Raw genomic sequence first — 24,857 nt, forward strand, 5'->3', positions numbered from 1 at the left:
TCATGTGACTTTTCTTAACCTGAAAACCTCAGAGAGTGGATCTCAGCCTTAGAAAGGCTTTTTACTATTCGCAGTTGTGAAGAAACCTTGAAAAGACTGAGAAAAAAGTTTCTGGGTATAGATAGGCCTATAAAAGTAACACACTGACGCAGATTCAGTGTCTTTTTTTAGCCAGTCTTATCACCTTTCCACATATAAGGTTGGCATTATTGTTCTTTAGCCACAGTATGGGCACAGCAGGATGAACAGCAATGCAAAATTCTTTGTTGCACCAATCTATCTATGTTCCGATGGCAGAACAGACCTTCAGTTTTCCTGCCTTTTGATATACTGTTGTACTGCCCTAAAAACCCCTAAAATTAAAAATTTAAATAAAAAACCCCCACAACCCAAATAAAAGCAAAAAAAAAGCAGCTGCGAATTGCTTAAGATAACTTGGAGTTAAAGGATAAGACTGAAAGTTTCACTTGCTGGTTATCTGAATGTTAACATGATCTCAGAAATAGGAAGAAAAAGAACAGGGAAATAACAGAAGCAAAAATAGTGTTTCGATTCAAGGTGATTCAAGGTTTTATTGACACAGAGTGCTTTTTAATTTTTTTTTCTTTTTGGAACATATCAAGCTTCATGGGATCTTGTTTCTTTAAATATTTCTTCTGTTCATGGAATGATTGGCAGCTGAGTGGGATAGAGGAGAAGAAGCATCAGCTTCCACTTCTGAACTGGCTGCACTTTCAGAATTAATGGGGAGGGAGAGCATTCTGACAAGGAGAAGGTTTTGAAAATGTAAAAAACACAGACAAAATATAGGATTTTTCATAGACATATAAATCAGGGGAGTATGCTCTCAGTACTGTCATACAAATCAAAACCCACTGTGTTTGGCCTGTTAATATAACTGAAGTTTGGCCACCAAACCACCCTAGACTCTGTCTAGGATCAACAGAAAGAAAAAGGTTTCTATAAAGTATGGTTTGAGATGGGCAGAGTTGCCATTCAGAGGTGTTTGTCTCTGCTGCTTAGACAGGACAAGCAGGCCAGCAGCTCAGATACCTTATTTAAGCATTTGAATTCATATGAGCAGATTCCAGATCCTAGCTGATCCATTCAAAGTCAAATAATAACAACAGAAAATAATAAAGATTTGTGGATTCAATGATAGGGAACATTAGGACTCTATCCAATGAGTTGTGTATATTTCTTAAAATACCATGGAAAACAAATTTCTGTCATCAAGATCCCCTAAAAAAGGCTTGTAAAAATATTTGGGGTGGTTTGCTTGTTTTGATTTGGGTTTTTTTTGGTGGTTTTTTTTTTTTTAGACACTCAATCTCTGGAGGTAAAACTATTCTGCATTGTATAAAAAACCCAGTTCTCATTTTTCTCCTTTTACTGACAACACAGTAATTTTCAGTGGAACTCTGAAGCATGTTGCTAGTCAGAGGAATGCAGTGCTCTGCCACCAGCAGCAAGACACGCAAATTGTATCCCTCAAACTATAATGTTTCTTTTGAAGACCAAACCATTCAGAAAGATCCAAATGGTTAAAAGAAGGAAGGAAGAACTGACAACAGCATCTCCACTAACTCCTTAAGAAATCCCAAATAAATAATAGTATTTTTGTTTAATTTAGGATTTCACACTAAAACCAGATGATTAAGAAGGATTTTGATTTTAAATTGATATCACAGACAGCAAAGTCATATCCAGCAGTCAAAAAGTAAAACCAATGCAAAGTGAAAAAAGCTAAATATAGAATTGTTGCCTAGCACATTAAGTTAATTGACTTGACTTCCTTTGTTCTGTACAGTCTGTATAACCCAATGACTTTAATAAATCACTGGTCCTTCTCATTTTATTGAGACCTCAGTTCATCAGGTATAAAAAACACCATAGTGAATAGAGATGTGAACACACTCAGCATTTCATAGGATTGAATGTTTGAGAAAAAACAGAGGCTGTGATCCTTTGTTATAGTTTCCTAAATTAACCAGATTTTAAAATATCAGTAAGGAAGACAAATGTGACGTGTGAGACAGACATATAAAACACTTAGATTCCCAGTTTTATTTATATGTTGTGTTTGCACTCACAGAAGCACAGAGCAGCTGAGGTTGGAAGGGACCTCTGGAGATCATCTGGTGCAACCCTGTATTCAAGCAGTACCACCTCAGGCCAGTTGCATCTCCATGAGCTATGAGGTGTGTAGGTGTTACAGAATTTAAGAAAACCAGACCAACTATATTTAATTGCTGAATCAAAGGTGTGAATTCTTGGACGTGATCTAAAATCACGGAGACAAATATGTATAAATGCTCCCATCCTGCATTGGGAGCTTGTATTACTAACAGCTCACCAAGTTAGTTGAATTTAAACTTACTTCAGCTCAGCTGGTAGTATATCTAAAATATGAGGTTGGGTTTGGACTTGAAATGGAAGGGTGCATCTTCCTCTGATTCTCCACATCTAAACTGAATTTGGTCACAACACCCATACAGAGGATGAGTGAATACAAAGGATCTAAAGAAATCAAAAGCTAGGACTTTTCCATGAAACTGCCTTTTTAAACACGACCTTTCTCTATCAACATATAAATATATGTGTATATATATATAGAAACACTTGATGTGGTATAAGACTTTAACCAGAATTTTATCATTTTACATGTTTGAGCCCACATGGGCATGGTTGTGTCTTCTCTGACACAGTTTTAATAAGACTAACATAAATGCACAAAGAAATGAAAGTCATGGCACCACATCCAGTTTGAATTTTATGTAAACACAAAACATTGTGTGTATATGTATGCCCAGATGTATATCTGCTAAAGAATTTTGTAAGCAAGTATATTAATATGTCTTTATGGAACTGTGTGGCTGAAATGACAAATGATCACAATGTTAAGGCAGTTATTGAATTATTAAATAGCATAGTCCTGCTCCCTCAGAATTAGGGCTATGTATCACATTTGCATTTTGGTTCTAAGATGGGGAGTGAAGTAAATATTTTTGATTTGGAATAGCATCAGAGAAGAAACTGTTGTGTGACTGAGCATTTTATGGTAATTCATTAATTATCAGATTCTGGAACTACATTGGATATCAACTTTTTTTTTTAATGGTGATGGTATTTTATAACCATGTTAAAGCAGCCAATTAAATTTAAATCTTAGGTTTAAAATGCCCATGTAAAGGAAAGCTACTTGTAAATCTTCCTCCCAGTTTCAGCTGGGACAGAGTTCATTTTCTTAGTAGCTGGTACAGTGCTGTGCTTTGGATTTAGTGTGAGAACCATGTTGCTGACATTCTGATGTTTTCATTGTTGCTGAGCGTTGCTAACTCCAAGCCAAGGACTTTTCAGTGTCTCATGCCCTGTCAGTGAGCAGGTGCACAAGAATCTGGGAGGAGGCATGGCCAGGGCAGCTGACCCCAGCTGGCTGAAGGAATATTCCCCTGAACATCATGCTCAGTGTATATACAGGGGTCAGATGGCTGGGAGCTGCTGATTGTTGCTCAGGGATGGGCTGGGCATCAGTCCATGATGAGAAACTATATTGTGCATCCCTTGTTTGTCTCTCACTCTCCATTTTAGTAAAATTATTATTATTATTATTAGCAGTAGTATTAATAGCACTGTTGTTATTATTGTATTTTACGTTCTTTCAATTATTAAACTCTTCTTAGGCCATGAGTTTTGCTTCTTTTTTTTTCCTGCTGATTCTCTTCCCCATCTTCCTGGGGAAAAAAAGGAGTGAGGAGCAGCTGTGTGGTACTTAGTTGCCAACTGGGGTTAAACCATGACAGTCTGCTTAGTAATAGACAAAGAATTAATAATCTTTTTGCAGACTACAAAGGCAGTCGTGTGTATGTATGAGACTAGTCCCCATTTATAGCAAGGACAACATATATGTTCTTAACCACCCTGTAAATTTAGCCTAATGAACCACACTTGCTCATATGTCCCATTAAATGTTATTTGGTGCTAGTGTTACCTAGTGCCAGAAATTTCATTGGAAGAGACTGAGATTAATAACCCATCAATTCCAGGCTTGGTAAGATGTTTTTTCTCAGGAGGGCTGTGAATGCCATAATTGACTTCAATGTGTTTTCAGCAGTCATTTAAGAAAATGGATATGTATCTAACATGCAGAACAAAGGTAATACCTCTAGTTTCAGCAGAATTACTCTTGCTCCATAGTATACATGGTAGATGAGGAGTGTTTTTAAATACCCTGCTGGTATGGACTTGATTCTACAATTAATAATCATGCTGAGTGCTACCGACACACATGAGCAAACCAGTGTGTTCAGCATTTCTTGCATTATTAATCAAACATCTACTGAAATGTTCAGAGATCTTCAGTGATTTGTGTTAACTACAGAAGGTTCCAAACCACACCTATTAAAAAGGTATCTACACTGTGGATTTCAAAAGCAGCAATTGAGAGTCGTGTTGATTTAAATTAGACTTTTGTAGCTGTGTGTTAATGATCAAAAAAGCTTTTGGTATCTTACACCCACCTTTTAAACACAGTTAAGAAAACAATACAAAAAAGTATGCTCCTAACATTTTTGTACAACTGCAAAACAGAATGATAAAAACTCTATTCTTGAGCAAAACCACCAGTGATTTATCCTTTTAAATACAATTTTATATATAGATGTGAGCTGGTTTTGAATCTATATAAATCAAAAATAATTCTGCTGAAACTGATGGATTTACATGAGGGTAAACCTGTCTTGAGCTTAGAATGCCTTTGTTTTCTAGTAGGCATGGTTGGAACACTCAGTTTTACCAGGTGGAGATAGGTCTCAAAACATAAATACTTTTGCCTTCCCTTTTACAAAGCAACAAAGATATATTTGATGGGCACTGAGAAGCATTATTGGTTTTCTGTTAAGAAAGGTACAGACTTAAAAAGATAGAAAGATGGCACAGAGAGCTTTTTCATCAATAAAACAGTGGTATTGAGGCACTGAGAATAGTTTCACATTTTCATGAAAATCTCACAGTAATAAGTGCAAGCATCTTCTTTTTTTAAAATCCTTATTTATCTTTGCTTCCCAATAAGTTTATCTGATTAAAAAAAAAGTCTTAGAAAAGCAGGCCAGAAATTGAATGTCAAATACAGTGAAAACAGAAACATAAACCCATTGGCCTAGTTTTATAATTTTTTTAGGCTAACCTTCATTAAACAGTATACACACTGTCATGGTGCTAGTATTATTATTCATTACAGTTTGTTTGAAAAATCTAAGAAGTGTGAGATGGAGTTTGGCACTGGAGGCTTGAATTAATCTCTTGGTGCTGAATAAGAAATTCAGATAGGTAGTAGGACACATGCTTTGAACAGCCTTGGAAAGTGCAATCAGCTTCTGGATTTAATAGAATACAAAGATTCGGCAATTTAGATATTAATAGGAGAGCAGTGTAGTTGAAAGAGCAAGCTAGGAAAATGATCTTTACAGTAATCTGTCAAGTTCAGCAATGACAATGTGCCTATGAGGTGAGACGAGGTGAGTTGGAGCTGAGCTGCTGCTTAGGATCCTGACATGGAGACAAGTGAGAAATATTGCACATTGTCCTGGTTCTACTCGTTGGAGCAGAGACTGGGGTGGGTTTCAGGTGTGTGTGCAAAGGTGTAAGAGTTGGTGGAAAGTTTCCATTGGCAGAGTCTCTCTCACAGTATCATAAATCCCTTATTTGTGAGATTACCAATTGGTTAATCATTTGTGAGACAATGCTGGTAAAGGCAAATTTTAATGGAGAATTTCGAGGAAGCTTTAAAATACATACCTTGATAACTAATTTAAAAGAGTCTTGTTTTTTTCTATGTTACTTTCTTTCTTTTTTCACGATTGGTGGGGGTGAATCACAGGCCTAGAACTACATACTGTCTCTTCTTATTTCATAACTGACCAATCCGTCAAAAAGCAGTGAATGTTGGGCTTATTCACTTTGACAGAGAAATTGAGATTTGCATTAGACCTTACAGGCTGTTGCAACCCCTCCTGTTATTTCCTTATTGACAGGCTGTAAAAGGGTAAATTGATTCACTCCGCTGAAGGCCTCCTGCTACCTCTGCCTACAGCTCCTTGATTCCTGACATTTGTTAAACCTGACAATGGAACAATGATCTGCAAGTACACAGGCACCAAAATGGGGGCTAAGGAAAATGTGGGCCTGTGGCTAAATGGAGCAGGGCCCTGGGAACAATGGATGAGGAAAGGGCCAAGCTGCTCAGTGCTTTCTTCAACTTGGCCTTTACTGATATAGACAGTCTTCAAGGAGTCACAGAGTGGTTCTGTGACTTTTTGATAATGAATTTAAATATTTCTACTGTTCCTACGTTTCTCTGTATTTTGATTGTATCCCTTCCCTTCCCTTCCCTTCCCTTCCCTTCCCTTCCCTTCCCTTCCCTTCCCTTCCCTTCCCTTCCCTTCCCTTCCCTTCCCTTCCCTTCCCTTCCCTTCCCTTCCCTTCCCTTCCCTTCCCTTCCCTTCCCTTCCCTTCCCTTCCCTTCCCTTCCCTTCCCTTCCCTTCCCTTCCCTTCCCTTCCCTTCCCTTCCCTTCCCTTCCCTTCCCTTCCCTTCCCTTCCCTTCCCTTCCCTTCCCTTCCCTTCCCTTCCCTTCCCTTCCCTTCCCTTCCCTTCCCTTCCCTTCCCTTCCCTTCCCTTCCCTTCCCTTCCCTTCCCTTCCCTTCCCTTCCCTTCCCTTCCCTTCCCTTCCCTCTTTTTTCCCCTCCATCCACCTGCCCACCCACTTTCCTGACTGCCTTTCATCCCTCTTCTCTTTTCCAACTTTAAAAAATATTTTCATTATATAGTTTGACCTCCAGTAAATTTGCAAAGCATTCTGTTACATGGCTAAATATAGCACAATATGAATATAATATTTTCCAGAACAGGGCTTTTACTTGAGGGTAACTGTACATTTGCCTCTTCTAATCCTAAGAATTTAAGAGATCATCAAACTTACACAGAGCTGAAAAGCTGAAATTTCAGTCTGCAACATACATTCTTGCACACTAAAGTATGTTCTCTTTCTTTGCCTTCCCTGCCCAATAACTGTTTTGTATCCCAGTTTTGCTATTTTGCATCCTCGATCTGCTTCAGGCTTGCAGAGGGTTTACTGGGTTTTACCAAACCAACGAAACTGAAAGGGTGATGCTGGCCCTTACCTTTTTTTAAAGCTCAACTATAGGCAAGCACCTCTACCAACTGTGGAACACCCTCTGCTCCTAGTAAATTTGTCTAATCCTAATTAGGTTTAAAACACTGTGGCTTCTAAGGAGACAACTGTATTGTGATGTGGTTAACTCTGTCTCATTTTGTTTCCTCCTGAAACAGCTGTTCCAGATGTGCACTTAGACAAGAAGCAATCTGTGGGTAGTAAGAAGCAGTGCTACTTTTTAGATTTGACCTCTCCTTCTAGGGAAAATATGAAACTACTGACCCAAAATACTGAAGTAAAACATGCCAGATATCCAGCCCGGCTCAGTCGCAAGGGATTTCTGCAAAATACACTTTACTGACACTACTTGGCCATGAGCATTAATAAGTTAGTCTTTTGCTAAGTTCTTTCATTTAGGAAAATATTATTCCTTTCTATTCTCATAACAATTTCTGCACAGCCTTTAGTTAAAAAGAGATAAGCAAGGTATTATATAATGGTCATGGGCCCGAGAAAATGACCTGTAAGAAGAGATTATCATGTGCTGAACTTGATTTGTGAAAGAGGAGTCTAAGGGACAATCTAATAGCAGCCTGCAAGTACTTGAAAGATAGTTGCAAAGCATATGGAAGAGAACTCTTCAAATAGCAGCAGATGAGATAATGAGGTGAAAAGGTCACAACCTGCAATTATTGAGGTTTAGATGGGACAAGAAAAACTTGTCCTCTGAGAGGCCTGTGCAGCACTGGAAGAGATTACCCAGAGAGGCAGTGGAACCTCTGTGCTTGGAGATTTTCAAGACTTGGCCAGAGACAGTAATGGCCAAAATGATCTAATGCTGGTGACTGCTCTACACTGCGTGTGAGGTTGTATGAGATGGTCCACAGAAGTTTGTTCAAATCAAACTGTCTGTGTTTCTGCCACACCACTGTGATCCCTATTTATATAGGACTCGGAGGTATTACTCCTGATATATCCTAATGTAAATCATATTAGAGTAAAATAAAAAAGTACAAGTCCTGTACTTCAGACAGGTTAATATCTAATATGGGGCAATCACGAGATACATGTTACTTAAGTAGAAGTAGTTCAGAATGAGTTACAGGAATTACTTGCCTGTATGTGACTTAGGAAAAGAATATCAGTAGCTGGTCTTTCTCCCAAGCTACGGTCAAATTTCACAATGGATTGAAGAATAGCACAAGGACACAACTAGAATCTGAAACAGTTGGCGACATCTCCTCTCTTCCTATCTAAATGAGAAATTAAGGTCCAAAGTAGAAATAAGTTTGAACTGGTGGATTGTTGTTGGAAGGCCCTGTCTTGGTCACTTATTATTCTGGGCTCTGAGACCAGGTCTGAGCCTTCCTGGTCCTATTGGAAGCAATGAAACATGATCTGTCTGGCCAAAAAAAGGACAGGAGAACTGTGAGGCCACACATGACCCCAAGTGTGCTTTGTGGCCACTGAGGGAACACTTCAACACTACTCCTTGGAGACCACAACATATCACTGCTTGCCAGCCAGTAGATGTTTACTTTCATCATACTGACATGAGAGACTGAAGAGCGACTTCTTTTATAAAGGGGGACAGGGGAGGAACTGTGGCAGAATATCTCAGATACGCTTGGTACCTTGGGACAGGACAAGGAGAGCACTAGGAACTGAAGTGTGTGATCTAAAACAAACAGAATGGGAAGCTTGCCAGCTGCACTATGGTGAAGAAGTTTTGGCACCAGGAAAAGTTCAGGAGGACAGTGGTATAAAGCAATATCTTAGAAAATACCCACTTCCATGCCCCTCTTCAAAGGTGGGCCCCCCTCCTCCTCCTCCTCCTCCTCAAAAAAAAAAAAAAAAAAAAAAAGAAAATCTTAAAAGCTTCATTAACTCCTTTTCTGTGAGCAATCATTAGAAAAAGTGGTAATGCCTCTTTTTAAACACATATTCACTCTGTGAGGAAAGGACTCAGGTACAGTCCTCAATACACAAAAATTTCCAAAAGCATGTACTGCAGGACAGGATATTTTAACTGAGGGAGAATGGTATTCTCTTCACCTTCTTTATTGTTTCCCTATCAAAAATTTCAGCTAAACAATTTGTTCTCACCTTAATATTCTTTCAAATGTTTTATTACTAAAATATTCTCTTCATTTTGGAAAGAAAAACATTGAGATTTTATTTATGATCACCTACCATTTCACACTCAAAATACAAAGGAAAATTATCTTTAATTTCTGCACTTAACAGAATTTTCAGAAAAGCTAACTTGGCAGTGAGTGCTTCTGAAATGAGTCTGCTTTATTTCCAACTCAGGTCTTTAAATCTCTGAATTGTTGATGCAATAAACTGAAGATAAATAGATTTTCTATTCCAGACTTTTAAAGTGAGTTTCCATTTTTATAATTATGTAGATAATGGAAAAGACATCATTTTACACTCTTTTTAAAATTTTGAGGTTTTTATTTTTCAGAACTGGAACAGAAAAAACTTAGCTCTTAAGAAATATGTAAAGCTATCATCCTTGACCTTACGGCACCTCTCAAATCATAGAATCATAGAATCATAGAACCAATCACAGAATTGTAGAGTCATAGCATCATAAAGCAAGCTGAGTTGGAAGGGACCCATCAGGATCACCAAGTCCAGCTCCTGGTCCTGTACAGGACCATCCCCAAAAATCATACCCTGTGCCTGAGAGCATTGTCCAAACCCTTCTTAACTCTGTCAGGCTGGGTGCTGTGAACCACTTCCCAGGCGACCCTGTTCCAGTGCCCAACCACCCTTTGGGTAGAAAAATTTTCCTGATATCCAGCCTAAGCCTTTCCTGACTCAGCTTTATGCTGTTCCTTCAAGTCCCGTCACAGATCACAAGAGTGAAGAGATCAGTACCTGCCCCTCTGCAAGTTTAATCTCAGCTTAAAACTGAAATAGGAAAATGAAGTAGTGCCCATCCTTTCACTGGTGCTGTGAAGTGACTCAGCTCCCAGGCAAGACCCTGGAAGAAATAACATGACAAAAGGCTTCATGAAGCCAGCCAGGACCTGTTCAAGGACACAGGAAAGAGCCAGGTAGGCTGTGATTAATCAACAATTGCTCCATTCTGGCACGGGGAAGACACCCTTGTGGTCATCAGCTCAGCCACTTACTGATGTAATCTCCTCTTTGCTTCTTTGAGGTGAGTGCTTTTTGTTTCTTTTAACTAGGATCATTCCCAAAGAAAAAAGAAAAATATGGAAAAGATCCATTTTAGCTAAAACTTCTAAATCAAAATAAAGATGGAATTAAAGCTAGTGATAAGGGGAGCAGGTAACAGGATTCTCTGTGGAATCAGAGGTAGGAGCAACAAGCTTCATCATTCACTCCCTTCAGCTCTTCATTATCTCATTGGTCAAGGGACTGAACTTTGTTGCAAACTCAGAAAAGCTGAGGCAAAATCTTATGAAAATAACAGGTTCAATCTTTTTTACCTTTAAGCATTTCTCTGCTCTGACTTTACCACTAAAGGCACAAGCCCTCATCTTCTCAATCAGGCTGAGGATAGAGCTCTGGAAGGCATGTGAATCAATCCTGCTCAGCTCACTTTTTGCATGGATGTAGAACAATCACAAAATCTATTACCTACAGCTCTTCTCTGAAGAATTTGGTGCTTTTCTCAAAGTGAGGTTGGACAAAAAGTGTCATTAAAGCCTGATCACTAGCATGGAAGTCCTCTTTTAGCATTGGCACAAGGACACAATGTGATTTGGTCCATTATGTCACCAATATGAACCATAAATTCTAAAAATCCCAGTCTCCTTGGCACTAAAATGTTGCTCACTAAAACAACCCTATGCTGGCAGAGGATGAACCATGGTAAGATATCTTTATCTTGAAACCCTGCTTTGAGCGATTGCTGTTAGTCTTTACTTAAGCCTGTTTCTTCATCCTATCTGTATTATTAATGCCAACAAAAATCTATTTCTTCAATGGGGCCAAAATATCATGGTCAATACTTTGAACTTTTAGTATTAAATTTGAGAAAGGAGTGGAATGCATTTAGCTATATCTTCAGCTGGGCTAAATTAATGTTCTGCACAGCTGGAGTTGTAGAAGATGGCTCAGAGCCATGTTTCTGCTCCCCCACTCTTGAATTGGCTAGAAACAAACAACAACAACAACAAACCACACCAAAAAACAAAAAACCAAACAACCTCCCTGCAAAAAAAACCCCCTATGGCTATGTTAGAACTGCCCAGTACAGGTCTAATAACATGGGAAACTCAGTTCTAGTAGGAGCATTGTAAAGGATCGAAACGTGTTGGAGGTGGAATATTCCCTGCTTTAGATCAGAGCTGCCTCTACAGCCCTTGGGAATTTGGCTACACCCACAGCGAAGCCCTGACATCATAGGTCAGCTTTCTGACTGCCTTGTCAGCAGCACAAAAGCTCTGGATGGTGAGCCAGTGGCCTGGTCTCTGTAGCTCACCTACACCACATGGACACACCCACAGCTTTTCCCGTTCTAAGTTATGTGACACAGGCATGTGGCCACTCAGTAAGGCTGAAATTTGTGTTGCAAACTGCCTCCTCTGCTGGTTCTGTGACACCAGGCCAGACCTGTTGTGACTTTCATTAGTCTAAGATGTACACCATACAGCACTGCCATTTCTCTCTTGGGTAAACATCATCCACGCATTAATGTTCATTTATATATGCTGTTCTAAGCAATTCAATAACACCAAATAAGAAATTTCTACAACACCGTTTACTAATGAACCACAGAATTTAATAGAATGAATGGAAAATTTTAGAGGGATAAATTCTATCTGCAAGATCACCCAGCACAATAACCAGGAGCAAACCTTCGGCTTACTGAATAAATTCCATTTTCTCTGTTACACACACTCCTGCTCTGCTTCTGTTAATTTCTACTTTGGTAGCTTATTAAGAAGAAATCCCTCTTCCTACTCATAAATCACAAATAGAAGCTCATGGTTTCAATAGACTCTATAATATCTTTTTTCTCGCCTTAGTAGTGGTATGACTGGATTTTATGCAGATAGAACACTTTAACCTCCCCACTTCTGCCAACAGAATAGTTACTTCTGTTGACCTGGATCATATATTCCTGAATCAATTTCATTCATCTGTTTAGGGAAGTACGTGTATGTTACCCCAAATCTAACCAAAGCCCAAGGTTTGCATAATAGGACATTCAGGGAGGACTCCATTATGCTACCATAAATAAATTAACTGATCTCTCTATTCTTAGCAATGAGACAGGGATCTTTTTTCTCTACAGACACTGTGAAGTCTTCAGCACAAGAATTACTTTTTATGAAGTTACTAAGCAATTAAATTTTACAAAACCAGATCAGTTCCAAGTTCATTGATTGTTTCAGTCAGACACTACTCTGTCACAGGTAGACACCTTTTGGATGTGCACATAAACCCTGGTACTTTGTGCTAATGCAGCACTTTGTGGTTATTGCACCCTCTCAGTACTTAAAGGGGGTCTGTAAGAAAGATGGAGACAAATTTTGTAGCAGGCCTTGCTGTTATAGGACAAAGCACAATGATTTTAAACTGAAAGAGGGTGGATTTAGACTAGACTTACATATAGACAAGACATAAAGAAGAAATTTTTTACAATGAGGACAATGAAACACTGGCACAGATTGCCCAGAGAGTTGGTTAACCCTCCATTCACGAAAATATTCAGTGTCAGGTTAGATGGGATTCTGAGCAACCTGGTCAAGTTGAAGATATCCTGCCCACAGCAAGGTGGAGGGAGTAGATGACCTTACATTTTCCTTCCACCTCAAATTATTCTATGATTTTATGACTGCGTTCCCTTCATCTGGTACAGGTTCACAAGTTACAGTCAGGCACACTTCTTGTGAAATCACACTTCTTTTAGATTTCTTTCTCCATCACTGATATCAGGCCTAAGAATTCCAAATAATACATTTAAAAAAAAAAACAAAAAAACAAACAAACAAACAAACAAAAAAAAAAAAAAACAAAAAAACACAAAACAAAAAAAACAACAACAACAAAAAAAACACACACAAAAAAACCACCAGAACCCAAAATCTACAGGTCAGCACCATGGATTTTGCAGAACCTTTGCGCATATGTTCTACAAAGAAGTTTCTCTTTTACTTTGTTTTCTGTCAGAGTGTCTTTAATTATTTGCAGAGAATGCAATTCTGCATCTGTTATTTATGCAAACAGTCCTGTTTTATTTAGACAAGCCTCCTTTTGTGACTAAAGATACAGAGGTTCATTTTTGTATCTGGAGGAGAGATTCAACAGCTTTTGTTCCAGTGGAACTTCTCTTAAAATTAATATGATGGTTATGGGCAATAAAGATTTTCTGCATCTTTTTTCCTTGTGTGCTGCAGACACAGACCTGAAACCATTCTGGCAAGTTTGCTATTAGTGGGACCCCACTAGTGCAGGTCTAAATAGAAAAATCTTAGGTTTTCTTTTTCCCTTGACTTTTATTTTTATGCAAAAACACTGAGTATTCTCAGGGTACTATAAACACATACAACAAGCCACTGGTCCTATATAAACTCTGGCAGATAGACTGGTATAAGGCTGTTGTCAGTGAAATAAACTGCAAAACCATTCTGATAGTTCTGATACTGTGATCCAAGACCCAACAGCATCTCTGGCAATGCTTGGGCTCACTTGACCATGTTTTGTATTAAGATATAAGGCTGTGGGGAATACCAGTGTTGAAATGTCTGTACAGCTGGAACCAGGGCACACTTCTCTAAGTTTCCTGGTAACACAAGGTGTCTTCCTTGACTGGAGGGCAATGCTAGTGAGCAATTGCGTTTCTATTCTGTATTTTTGCTCAAGGAAACAGTGAGTGCTGTCTTACTGTAGCTTTGTTTTTTCCTTGTCTGTGCCTGTTGTCACCCTTTCTTTAAGTTCTTTAAGCTGAAGAGGTAGTAGCTATGGGCAACAGAGGGTAGTCAAGGGAATAAAAGGTTTCTCATGCAGTGTTCCTTGACTTAATGTATTGCTTTAAACAGCCCTACAACTGAAAGAGTGTAATTGCCAAATTTGACCAAAACTTTGATAAATGCTCTTAGTTGTGGTAGATTAAAAAAAAAATACACACACTATGAAACTGTAACACAAGCAAATTGGGTCAAATCAATCTAAGCAAGAAGCAGAAGTCTTTGGAATAATTTGGTAGTAGGGCATTCTGACCAGTTGTTAAATGTTTTAATTCTTCATCTCTTACTACAGCTGATTTTTAAAATATCTTGCCTATGTCACTGTGACATCAAAATTCTTCAGAAATTTAATATCAAATAATGAGTATTACTGGCACCCCATTTGTTTCAAATGAAGCAAATTTATACCAATTCCTAATTTTCTCTGACACTGTGGTAAGTTCAAAAGTGAGATATTTTGTCCTGCATTCCTTCTGGCACACATATTTGTTAACTTCAGGGGAAAGTTAGAGAAATACAGGTTTGAAGGTCAAACTGGTATCATATGACTTAGCTAAATATAGATGCTTGACGAGTAAAAGAGCTTCACAGGTCTTGGCATATTTTGCTTGGTGCACTTCTACCTCTACACAAATGCAGACAGACAACATCTCTCCATTCGTATCAGAAATAAGAACATCAATAAACCAGAAAATATCTAGGCAGGGGTTACAAATGTATCCCTCCTGATTTTCTGAAGGTAGAAGGGGAGCATGATATGCCTAATCTGCATGATTTTCCCTCTCATTTCACAAGTCTGTCACTGATGGATACTCCGAGGAGATGAAGCACAGCACTTTAATATTCTCCTAACTTGTGTGCAGCATTGGAACGAATCCGTTTTTGTTAAAAAAATCCTTCTCCATAAAATAACATTGCAGAGTGTGCAGCATTGCACAAGCAGGAAAACATGATTAAACAACAAGAAGGTGCTAAGAGTGAATGAAACAGACAAGGAATCTTTAAAGAGCCCTTTTAACCTATTTTCCCTGCATAAAACCAATTTCCATTGAAAAAAATGGCTTTGAAAGGAACTGTCTGTGCTTGTACATTTCCCGTTACAAAGCTGTCCTGGGATCCTGGGATCTATAATGCAATATGTGCTGTCAGGACTATGACAGTTTACAGATGTGCAGCCAGACTTCTGGCTATTTATAGATGCCTCTTCTGCAAACAGTACTTCGTGGGGTTGTAGTGCAGTAGCAGGCATGTTCTTTGATTTAGTGCTTACAGCAGATTCATTTAAGAAAATCTGGCTCTTCACCTGGCATGGCAAAGGAGGCATATTTATGAAGGTCATGAAGAGAGAACACTACAGTGAAGAGAAATGTGGATGGAATTCATGAGCGAGCAGGACACCTACTGGGAGGACTAACTGAAAGGAGAAGACATTTGGCAGAGATGTGGAAATAATAAAGAATGGAATAGTCATGTGTTCACAGTAGGTTTTGCTCTTTATTCCCTCTGCGGGGTAACTGGGGAGAAGGTTCCGCGCCGCCCCTGCACGGGCAAAGCTGTAAAGTTGTTTGGGGTGCAGTGTCCGTGGGGTCTGTACATGGCTGTGCTGCATCTCGCTTAAGCATGTGTTAAGTGTTCAGTCGGAGTGCTAGGCACAGGCTATTAATAGAAACAGCGAGTTTGGCACACGCTCGCACTTTCGCCTGTCTCCTTCTCACATGCTCCCAGAGATGCTGGGACTGCATCCTGCATCCTTCTGCTTTTCCAGACCTGAGACTTCGCACACTGCTGTATCCCTTGAGAAGTCTCAGTGAGGTCAAGACAGCCCCAGACGAGTAAACAGGGGCTGCTCATCCCCAGTGTTGAGGAAGCAGAAGGTAACGGGTGGGGGAGCAGGGATGGGGGGAGGGGATGGATTCCTTGCAGAAAACCTGAGAGCTCGCAGGGTACCCTCCTGGCCTGAGGGCAGTGCAAAGCTATTTTCGGCACTGCCCAGGCCAGCCGGACAGCCCCCACCTCGGGCAGCTCCGCTTGGTAGCATCCAGGATGCTGCAGAGACGCGGACGCTCCCAAAGTCCCCCCAAACGATGCTCGCCAAGGCTGCCGGCGGAAGGCACGGGGAGCTGGCCAAGGTGCTGCCGCAAGAGACGGTCTGTCCCTTTCGCCTGCACCGCCCGAACCGAACCGAACCGAACCGAACCGAACCGAACCTCCCCGCCCGCCGGGGCCGCCCCGAGCCGGCAGCCGCGGAGCCCCCGCTCCCACGGCCGCCCAACTTCCCGGGGAGCGGCGCCCCGAGCGCCTGCAGGGCTCGGCGCCGGGCAAACTTCTCTGCCCACGGGGAACGGAGGGAGCGGGGGGAGCGGGGGACAGAGGGGGGGCAAATGCAGGGAACCACGGCAGCACGGCGGGCAGGAGCCGGCCGGAGGGGCCGGGAAAGTTGTTCCGCACTTACTGCTGCTTCTGCCGAGGGATGAGTGCTCGGGTCTGGGGGAGCGCGGCGCCCGCTCCGGCTCGCATCCTTACTCACCTCGGTGCTGTCGGCAGCGTTCTCCGCCATTTTCCTCCTTAGGAGCAGGCAGCGGGAGGAGTGTTTCATTCCCATAAGAGCTAGCCAAGGGGTTGGGGCTTCGGGGCTGGTGTTTTGGTTTGTGTTTTCAAAGATCTCCAAACACTGGTGTGCGCCAAAGGACAGGGAGATAAAAAAAAAAAAATATGGAAAACAGCAATAAATCAGTCAGCTTTGTCCTTTCTGCGTCGTCCACAGGAATGTTTGTCTCCTCTTAGCATCGGGAGCTCCTCAGGCACTTTCAAGTCCTCCTCTTTCTCCCCTCTCCTCCACCTCCAGCGAGTTCTTGGGGTGGGCAGAGAGAGGCGGCACACACTCTTCAGGTTAAACTAAAAGGCTGTCGGGCTATGAGTCCTCCCCTTCAGAGAAGCAGTCAGGCTAAACAGGAGAGAAGCACCAGCTAAACTGAACTTGGGCGTGCAGTGACCAGCTGGGCATCTTTGTGTCCTGTGGCTACTCTTCCAGAGGCAGAGGGAGCCAGAGACAAAGCAACAGGACAAGGAAATCATAGCCCTTTATTTTCCTTCTTTGGGCTTCTTTCTTTCTCTCTATGTCCCAGGACACTTCCTTTAAAGACGGTCACAGAATTTGCCACCCTCTTTCTGTGAATGTCTTCTGAAACAGAAATCCCTTCTCCTCCTCCTCCTCCTCCCTCCCTCCTCCGCCCCTCTCCCCTTCCCTCTCCTTTTCCCTTCCCTCTCCTCTTCCCTTCCCTCTTTTCTCCCTTTCCCTCTCCCTACCCCTTCTGCTCTTGGGCAGAGCTTGGTGCCCCTCACTGGGAATTGCATTCACGTGTCTTTCGTAGAAAAAAAAATATAATTTCAAGCTCCCCCCACCCATCGCCTACACCCTCTCTCACACAAGCACGCATTCACACGTACGCACACACACGCTGTCTCCCTCTCACACAGACGTGCACATTTTTTTTTTCTCTTCCCCATCCCTCCTCTTCTTTTGAATCAGCAACACTTTTCTTTGCAAGGACTCTCGGCAAGGCTCTTAGAGAGCAACCGGAGAAGTCTGCTCCAGCTTCTTTCCTCCGAGTTAAGTAGCAAACCTGCTTTCTTAATATATCTTCTCGTGTGTGTGCTCCCAGCTCCTGTTTTACTTGAAGTTTTTCAGGAGGATCCACACTCCGTCAGATAGCCGTGAACTGTAGGAATATAGTCCCGATCCGGCTGCAGTTCCTGCTAAAAAGGGGGGAGGAGGAGGAGCTGGGGGGAGGAGAGGGGAAGAGGCGGGGGGAGAGGTCTTGCTGGGGAGGGAAGGGAAGAGGCTAAAGGTGATTTGAACTTGTTTTTAGCCTTTTTCCTAATGACATCTTCCTCTGTAGGAGTGCATCGCCACCTTCCCCACACGTTTATTTTGCTTTCACTCCTCCGGGCACTTTCTAGTTCTGAGCTGTCAGCTGGGAGGATTGGGTTTACCTCACTCGTGTTGCTGTGGGTAGGGGCGGGAGAGGGGGCGTATTACATAATTAATCCTTCCAACTTCACTTTCCGCAGCTCCATCTCCAGCCCACTGTTCTCACGTTTCTGTTTTGTTTTTATACGGAGGAGGTGAGAAAATAATGCTGGTGTGTGGGTGTGTGTTGCTCGAAGGATTTCAAGGACCAGAACAGGATTGCTGCTCTCTGAACAGTTTGAAATTATTTCCTCTGGGGATGCCAATGGAGACCTGAAGAAGAGGTCTGAAAGATTACTTTTGAAGCATATTTTAAGGACATAGCCAGCTCAGATGCTTCATCGGTAACAGATTTTGATAGATTTGGGGTTTTGAGTTTTTGTCCCTTGCAGCCTATTTTAATATCTTTCAATTAGAGTTTATCCTCAGCTGACCTCTGGAATACTAACATACCATGAAATACTGCCAAAAACCGGGAGGTCCCCGGGCACACAGGAGGTGGCAATATTCCTGGGGGTGGGGGAATGGAAATAGAAAATATGAATTAGAGAATAGAGAGCAAAATTATTCTCCTGCCCCATGGGGATGAGGAGGTGGGGCCAAGAAAATGAAATAGGTGAATTTCTCCTTTTTACTTGAATGACCCTCACAAATTCTTGCTCAGAAACGGATCAGTAGGTATGCATTAGATTTCAGGAATTTGTAATAAGTCATACAGTAATAAGTAAGAAACCTAGGGAAGCATAAGGTGTGTGGTATGCTGAAATGTCAAGTGGAAATGAGAGTATGCCATGTAGGGCACACTGGTACCATATGAAGCGGTTTCAGAATATGAGAATATGTTTTCAACACACATTCCATACAGACTGAAACTGGACCTGTGTGAGACACTTTGCAGAGCCATTTGGTCACCCAGTCTTTCACAAGCTTCTGATTTCCCCCTATTCCTTTCATCTCACATTTATTTTGACACTTCAAGTTCTTTCATTAACACCACATCACTGCTAATTTTTTCAGTAATCGTCCACACCTCCTTTGTTTGTATAGTAAAATTTTATTTCACACCTTCCAGGCATGAGGCTTAAGTAATGACAGGGGTGGAAGTGGGTCATCTCCCCTTTTCTTTGTGACATTCATGGAGCTTTTGAAGGTTTTAAAACCCTTCAAATATGGAAACGTCTATAGTCATTGCCAAGTATTACAAAGCTACTCTCATTATCTTGGGCTATGGACCTCTTTCTCACCAAGTACTTCAATTTCTATGTGAAAGGGTAAGGGGAAAAGTGATCTGCAGATAAAAAAATGTAATGTCTCTGCAATCTTTGTCACAATGTTTTTCTCTGCTATGGCATGAATGGTGGTTAGTGACTGTATGAAGTTTTAGTCAGCATGCATTTGGACTAACCTCCATAGTTTTAGTGTGTCTTTTCTATTTTCAGGTGATACACACAGCTAAACTTAGCCTAATTAAACATTTTAAAATAAACCAGTGTTCTATATAGAGAAAAAGAATTTGATTTTGAAAAACTACTCCAGAACATATTTTCCAGTTTTCTCTGACAGCTGGGTTTGTATTTCTGGTACAGCTCAATCACTCTTTAGTCAGCTAAATGAGGCATCAGATTTTCAAAAGCACTCGGCAACTAGCAAAGTTGGCAGGCAGAGATTTAATATATCCTTCCCTCCTATGCTTCAGATACTGCATGACTTACCCTGGCACCTATTCTTGTCCTCCTCCACCTCTTTGTCAACACAGATGATACCTGACTGCTCATCCTTCAATGTGGTGCTGATGTTTTACATACAGATACTGGGAAAGCCTTCTAGTCTCTTAGTTTCCAGAAGAAGGATGAATGTTTTGGTCCTGAGCTCCTTTGGAAATCTGCCAGATGGTTGGTGTCTTCAATCCATTTATGTTCTATATGTGATTGAGGAAACTGCATTGAAAACATACACACAGTTTTCTCTAACCTGCTTTACTCCAAAGGGAAAATGCTTGGTCCTACTGGAAACTTCTTTTTAAATCAGACAGAAGTTACTCCTTGTAATAATTTTTAAGAGACTTGGAGCAGTTTGTTTACATACACAGATGCCTGTGAGCACACAAAGACACTTGGCCAGTTCTTCAGTTTGAACACGAGGCTCAGTACAAGTTCCTGTTGATACTGAAATTCACAGCAACACTGCACTTGAAGAATGCGAGCTTTCATACTGCTTAAGGGACAAATTCTACTCCCATCATGTGAATACAAATCCTGCTGACATCACCCATTACCCAAGGGTGATAATTGGTTATTGGAACCTATCTTGGGAACATATTTCTGAACCCCTGTTTTGTCAGATCTTGAGGAAAAGAAAACTGTCACAGAGAAAATGTCATGGTAGTAGAAGTGCACTTGCAGCAAATCCAGGAGGTGTCAAAAACATCTTCTGAGTTTAAGAATATCATGTATAAGTACATGTGAAGGTCACCAAGTATTAGGAATTGAGCAGAGTGGTGCTGAAGGGAAAGTGGAAAGGGAAGCATTTATTACTTCAGAATTCCAATAATAGCAGCTGTGGTTGAGGCTGCTGTGCTACTTGCTGAGTGTGGCAATAACACTGCTGGCCCTCATAAGATTCAGACTTATTGCCAGCTTTGTCATTAGCTTGGATGAAACCCAGATGTCTGCATTTGAGGTGGGGTAATCCTGTGCATTGGTGCAGACTGAGAAATTGCACAGCAGTCCTGCTGGAAAGCATCCGGGGGTTATGGGGTGGAGGTGCAGCTAGGCTGGATATGACTCATCATGCTCTCTCCCTGCATGAAAGACAAGCTGTATAATTCATCTACATTAAATGGAACGTGGCCAGTGGAGTGAGGGAAGTCTAGTTCTCTCTCTCTCTCTCTGTCTCTGCTTGGAACAGGTGAGGTTACACCATTGATTCTGTGTCCAGAGCTGGGTCTTGTGGTTTAGGAAGAAGGCTGATATGTTGCAGGTGGTTCAGTGAAAGACTGCTACAATGGTCTCTTAGGGCAATAAGCTTTGAGGAAAACTGGGCTTGTTAGGCAGCCAGTAATACCTTACGACTGGCTTTAAGGATTGTAACTAAGACGACCCAAACTCCACTTGGTACAGTGAGATCATTTGAAAACGGGCAACAACTGCGTGTTGTGGCTTTGGAAGTTCAGATTCAGTGCTAGTCAATTCTTGGACGATAAATCCACTTCCTATTTGGATGGCAAAATATTGTATCAAAAATCTATTCCTATTCCAACATCCCCACCAAATTTTGTTATCTAATCAATTTTGTCTGTTATCTGATTTGCTATTGGAAGAAACCTTCTGTAGCATCTCTTTGCATTGTTTTTGATTGCTCAGGAAGTCATAGTGACTTCCTTTGTCTCAAAAGACACCTTTGGCAATCTTTCCAGTTTCTTCAGGCACTTTTATCCTTACTGTGTCTCTCAAGGTTGCCAGTACTTCAAATATTAGTCCTATTCCTGAAACTTGCCCATGTTAATTCTGAAGAATTTGGAGTGAATTCTAATCCACACTGCAGATTTAAAGATCTCATTTTATTTGTGCTGTTCCTTCCTTGTCCTTTAGTTTTCCCCATTAACTTCTCCCCCACTGCCATGTATCATCTTATCCTTCTTCATGAACACTGCATATTCCAGCCTTTTCCTGGAATCAGTGGAGTTTTCAACCATTGATGTTAGGTTTAAGTGAGGACGGGTCTGTCAGAAGTTAAGCTGATCTGAGATACCCACTGCTGCAGGCCAATAATATATGTCCAGGGCTCAGATCATTCAGTGTTTAAATATAGACACCTACTCACATACAAACCCTTAACCATAATTAGAGGTAATGGAACACCTCAGAACTATCTCTGCAAGGTATTATAATTATTTTTTTCTAAGATTGTAGACTTCATTTTATTTAAAAACAGAAGCTCTATTTTTCAGTTGCAAACCTGAAAACTTAATCTAAAATGAACCAAAATGTTCCTTCCATTTTTTTTTTCTTTCACTGAGAGTGCCAAACTCTGAATAAGTTGTAACTGGGTCAGTTGGAAGAAAGTTGTATTCTGACAACCTCTATAAAGGTCACCAAAGTGGGTCTCCAGTCCTCTGTGGATTGGAGGAGCTAAGCAGGTTTTTGAGAATTGTGATTACTACAGTGGCAGAGATAAATGGGCATAGTATCGTGATATGTTTATTATACACTGACCTTGTTCAGTTCCCACCTAACTTCTTGAGCATTTACAAATCACCTACTCAGAATAGACAGCAAAATACTTCTGAAGTTTGATGTCAAAATTATCCTAAAGTTATGAGGTGTCTAAAAATTTTGTTATGCAAAACTTTTCCCCTGGTAAGAAAAACATGGAGTGAGTTCACTGAAAGAGCCACAACAATTACTAAGTAACTGAGAAATTGTCTTGTGTGAAAATAAGCTCAGAGTGCTTGATGTGGGAGGGGATAAAAAAGATGAGGCCAGACTCTTCTCAGTGGTACTCAGCAAAAGGAGAAGAGGAAATGAACATAAATTGAAATAAAGGACATGGAAGCATTAAAAATGAATACTTTTTTTACTGTGAAGGTATTCAAAGATATTTTGTCATTTTCTTCCTTAGATGTGATAAAAAACTGGCTACAAATGGCCCCAACTGTAGCTGACAGTCCTTTGAGTTGGGGCTGGACTAGATGATTTCCTGATCTCTTTTTTAACTTCGGTGATGATGTAATTGTGTGATTGTGGAAGAGCCACGAAAATCACTTAGATGGCTCTGCCACACCTGGCAAATGGGCATCTGTCTCTTTGCTTTCTCTTCTGTATTATTCCTGAAGCCTTGGAAAGAAAAGATTATATATGTATAATCTCATACTATGGTGATTTGATATTTGCAGCCAATACTTTCATGGAAAAAATATGCTGAGATAAGTGACAGACTGTTGTTGTATTCTATTCTAGAGTTCTCACAGGAAAGAGAAGGTGTGTAATGTTGTTTGAAGAGCTAAACCTCATTATAATGCCATCTCCCCTATGATATAATGGATGCAAAATATTGTACCCAGGCACACAGCTTATCAGAAAATGAAGTAATACTCTCAGAGTCCTGAACTCACTGAAAAGAAATGTAAATCACTGGAGTCCATCCTATCTTGTCACTTCTCTTGTGTGATAGCTTTAAGAAAGTTTCCTTTCTGAGAAAAACTCTGCCTTCTGCCTTATAGTATTTGCTGGAATCCGAGATGGAATTTCTATTCTACACATAAAGACCCATTTCTTTTTGATCTGCTCTGCCTTTCTCTCCTGATGGATTATAGCATCATTAGCAAGTCTGAGATGAAGACCAAATATGTAAAAATGTCACTATTCATTCAAACAAGAGGTTTTCTTACTTTCTAAATATCAAATCTTAGTAGTTTCTTAGCTTCTTAAGGTACAGTCAGTGCCTAAAATTGGAATTGCTATGTCACGTGATGTTAGAGGAATTTAACTAGACCACAGATGAAGCTGCAGTAATTGAAATTACACCTCGTTTATTTCTTTGCCCAAGAGCAGGATTTCTGTCATCTTGGTTTCTGTCGTTTTCTGTTTTTCAGAAAATGGATGAGGCATTTATTTGCCTCCTTCAGTGATACACATAACGCTTTGGGAGCACTCCTGTAAAGCGTTTTAACTGGAAGATCTTTGAAAATAGCTTAGATCAAGTCTGGCAAATAGCTGTCTGTCTTCATGCTTTCTCTTCCATGACTGTCTTATACAGTAAGGCGTTCTGCTACGTTTCTCACGTTTCCCTGTTGTGAACAATTTTCTCCATGTTCAGCTGTCACTGTTGACAAGCAACCAACGGTAACTATGATAGTGGGCTGGCATTTCTTTCTCCCCAGTTTGGTATTTTCCTTCCTCTTCCAATAAGGAAAATTGCCAAATCCTGCTGCCTCCCACTAAAACGTGAAAAATAAGAAAGTGTGATCAGTACTGTGTATTTCATGAGCTGAGAACAATGCAGCTCATTTTCCAGAACTGTCTGTAACTTAGCAGAAGTGAGGTCATACCTCTCCAGAATGTTGCTTCATGATGTTCCCCAATAAATTAAATATAACCAGGCTTTGGCCAGGTTATACCATGGAGTCAGCACTCTGAGGTGCCTAAGATGATGATTTTTCTAGCTACAAACAGAGCTCAGCCTCCTGCATTATTGATCTGGTAGTAGACCTTGGCACCTGATGTGGCTGTGGACTTTGGCAGAATCTGGAGACTCTGCTAATTCATCTGTGATCGCTGCCAGGGAGAAGATCAACTTATTTATATGAAACTCTCCATAATACAGGTATAATTGTGTGACTCAGGTGTTAATGGTGTCCCTCTTCTCTCTTTCTTCAAACTACACAAAATGGAAGGGGTATAATAAAGGAGCCAATATTGAGAATTATATGAACTTTATATGTGGTGTGTTTGTATTTTTCTTTCAGGAGAAAAAGATGGTTCTTAAGTAGTATATAATGATTTTGCTTGTAGTGTTCAGAAACATGCTTGATATAATAAAAAGCCTCTGGAAATACAGATGTGTTGGGCCTAAGTTATCAAGTTAGAGAAATCAGTGTAGCAGAGCTCACAGTTTGGGTGAAAGCTTGCTTCTGAGAACCTAGTTGGTACTTTTAAAGGCAAGGTAAAGGAAAGAGTTCTCTTCCTTGAGGGAAGAGTTTTTTACACTAGTTATTTTTGTTACAGATGTGGCCTAGAGAAGCTCATCAATCTACAATC

General features: G+C 40.7%; 1 protein-coding gene across 1 annotated transcript in view; it reads right to left on the reverse strand.

Annotated features, from left to right (window-relative positions):
- Positions 1-16,824, reverse strand: part of PRMT8 (protein arginine methyltransferase 8) — a 56,216-nt gene extending 39,392 nt beyond the window's left edge. The window contains exon 1 of the mRNA XM_063394118.1: positions 16,657-16,824. Within this exon, the coding sequence (XP_063250188.1) occupies positions 16,657-16,731 (75 nt within the window). The 5' untranslated portion in view covers positions 16,732-16,824. The remainder of the gene's footprint in view (positions 1-16,656) is intronic.
- Positions 16,825-24,857: the final 8,033 nt, after the last annotated feature.

The sequence above is a fragment of the Prinia subflava genome, chromosome 3 (genome assembly GCF_021018805.1).
Source record: "Prinia subflava isolate CZ2003 ecotype Zambia chromosome 3, Cam_Psub_1.2, whole genome shotgun sequence".
Classification (NCBI taxonomy): Eukaryota; Metazoa; Chordata; class Aves; order Passeriformes; family Cisticolidae; genus Prinia; species Prinia subflava.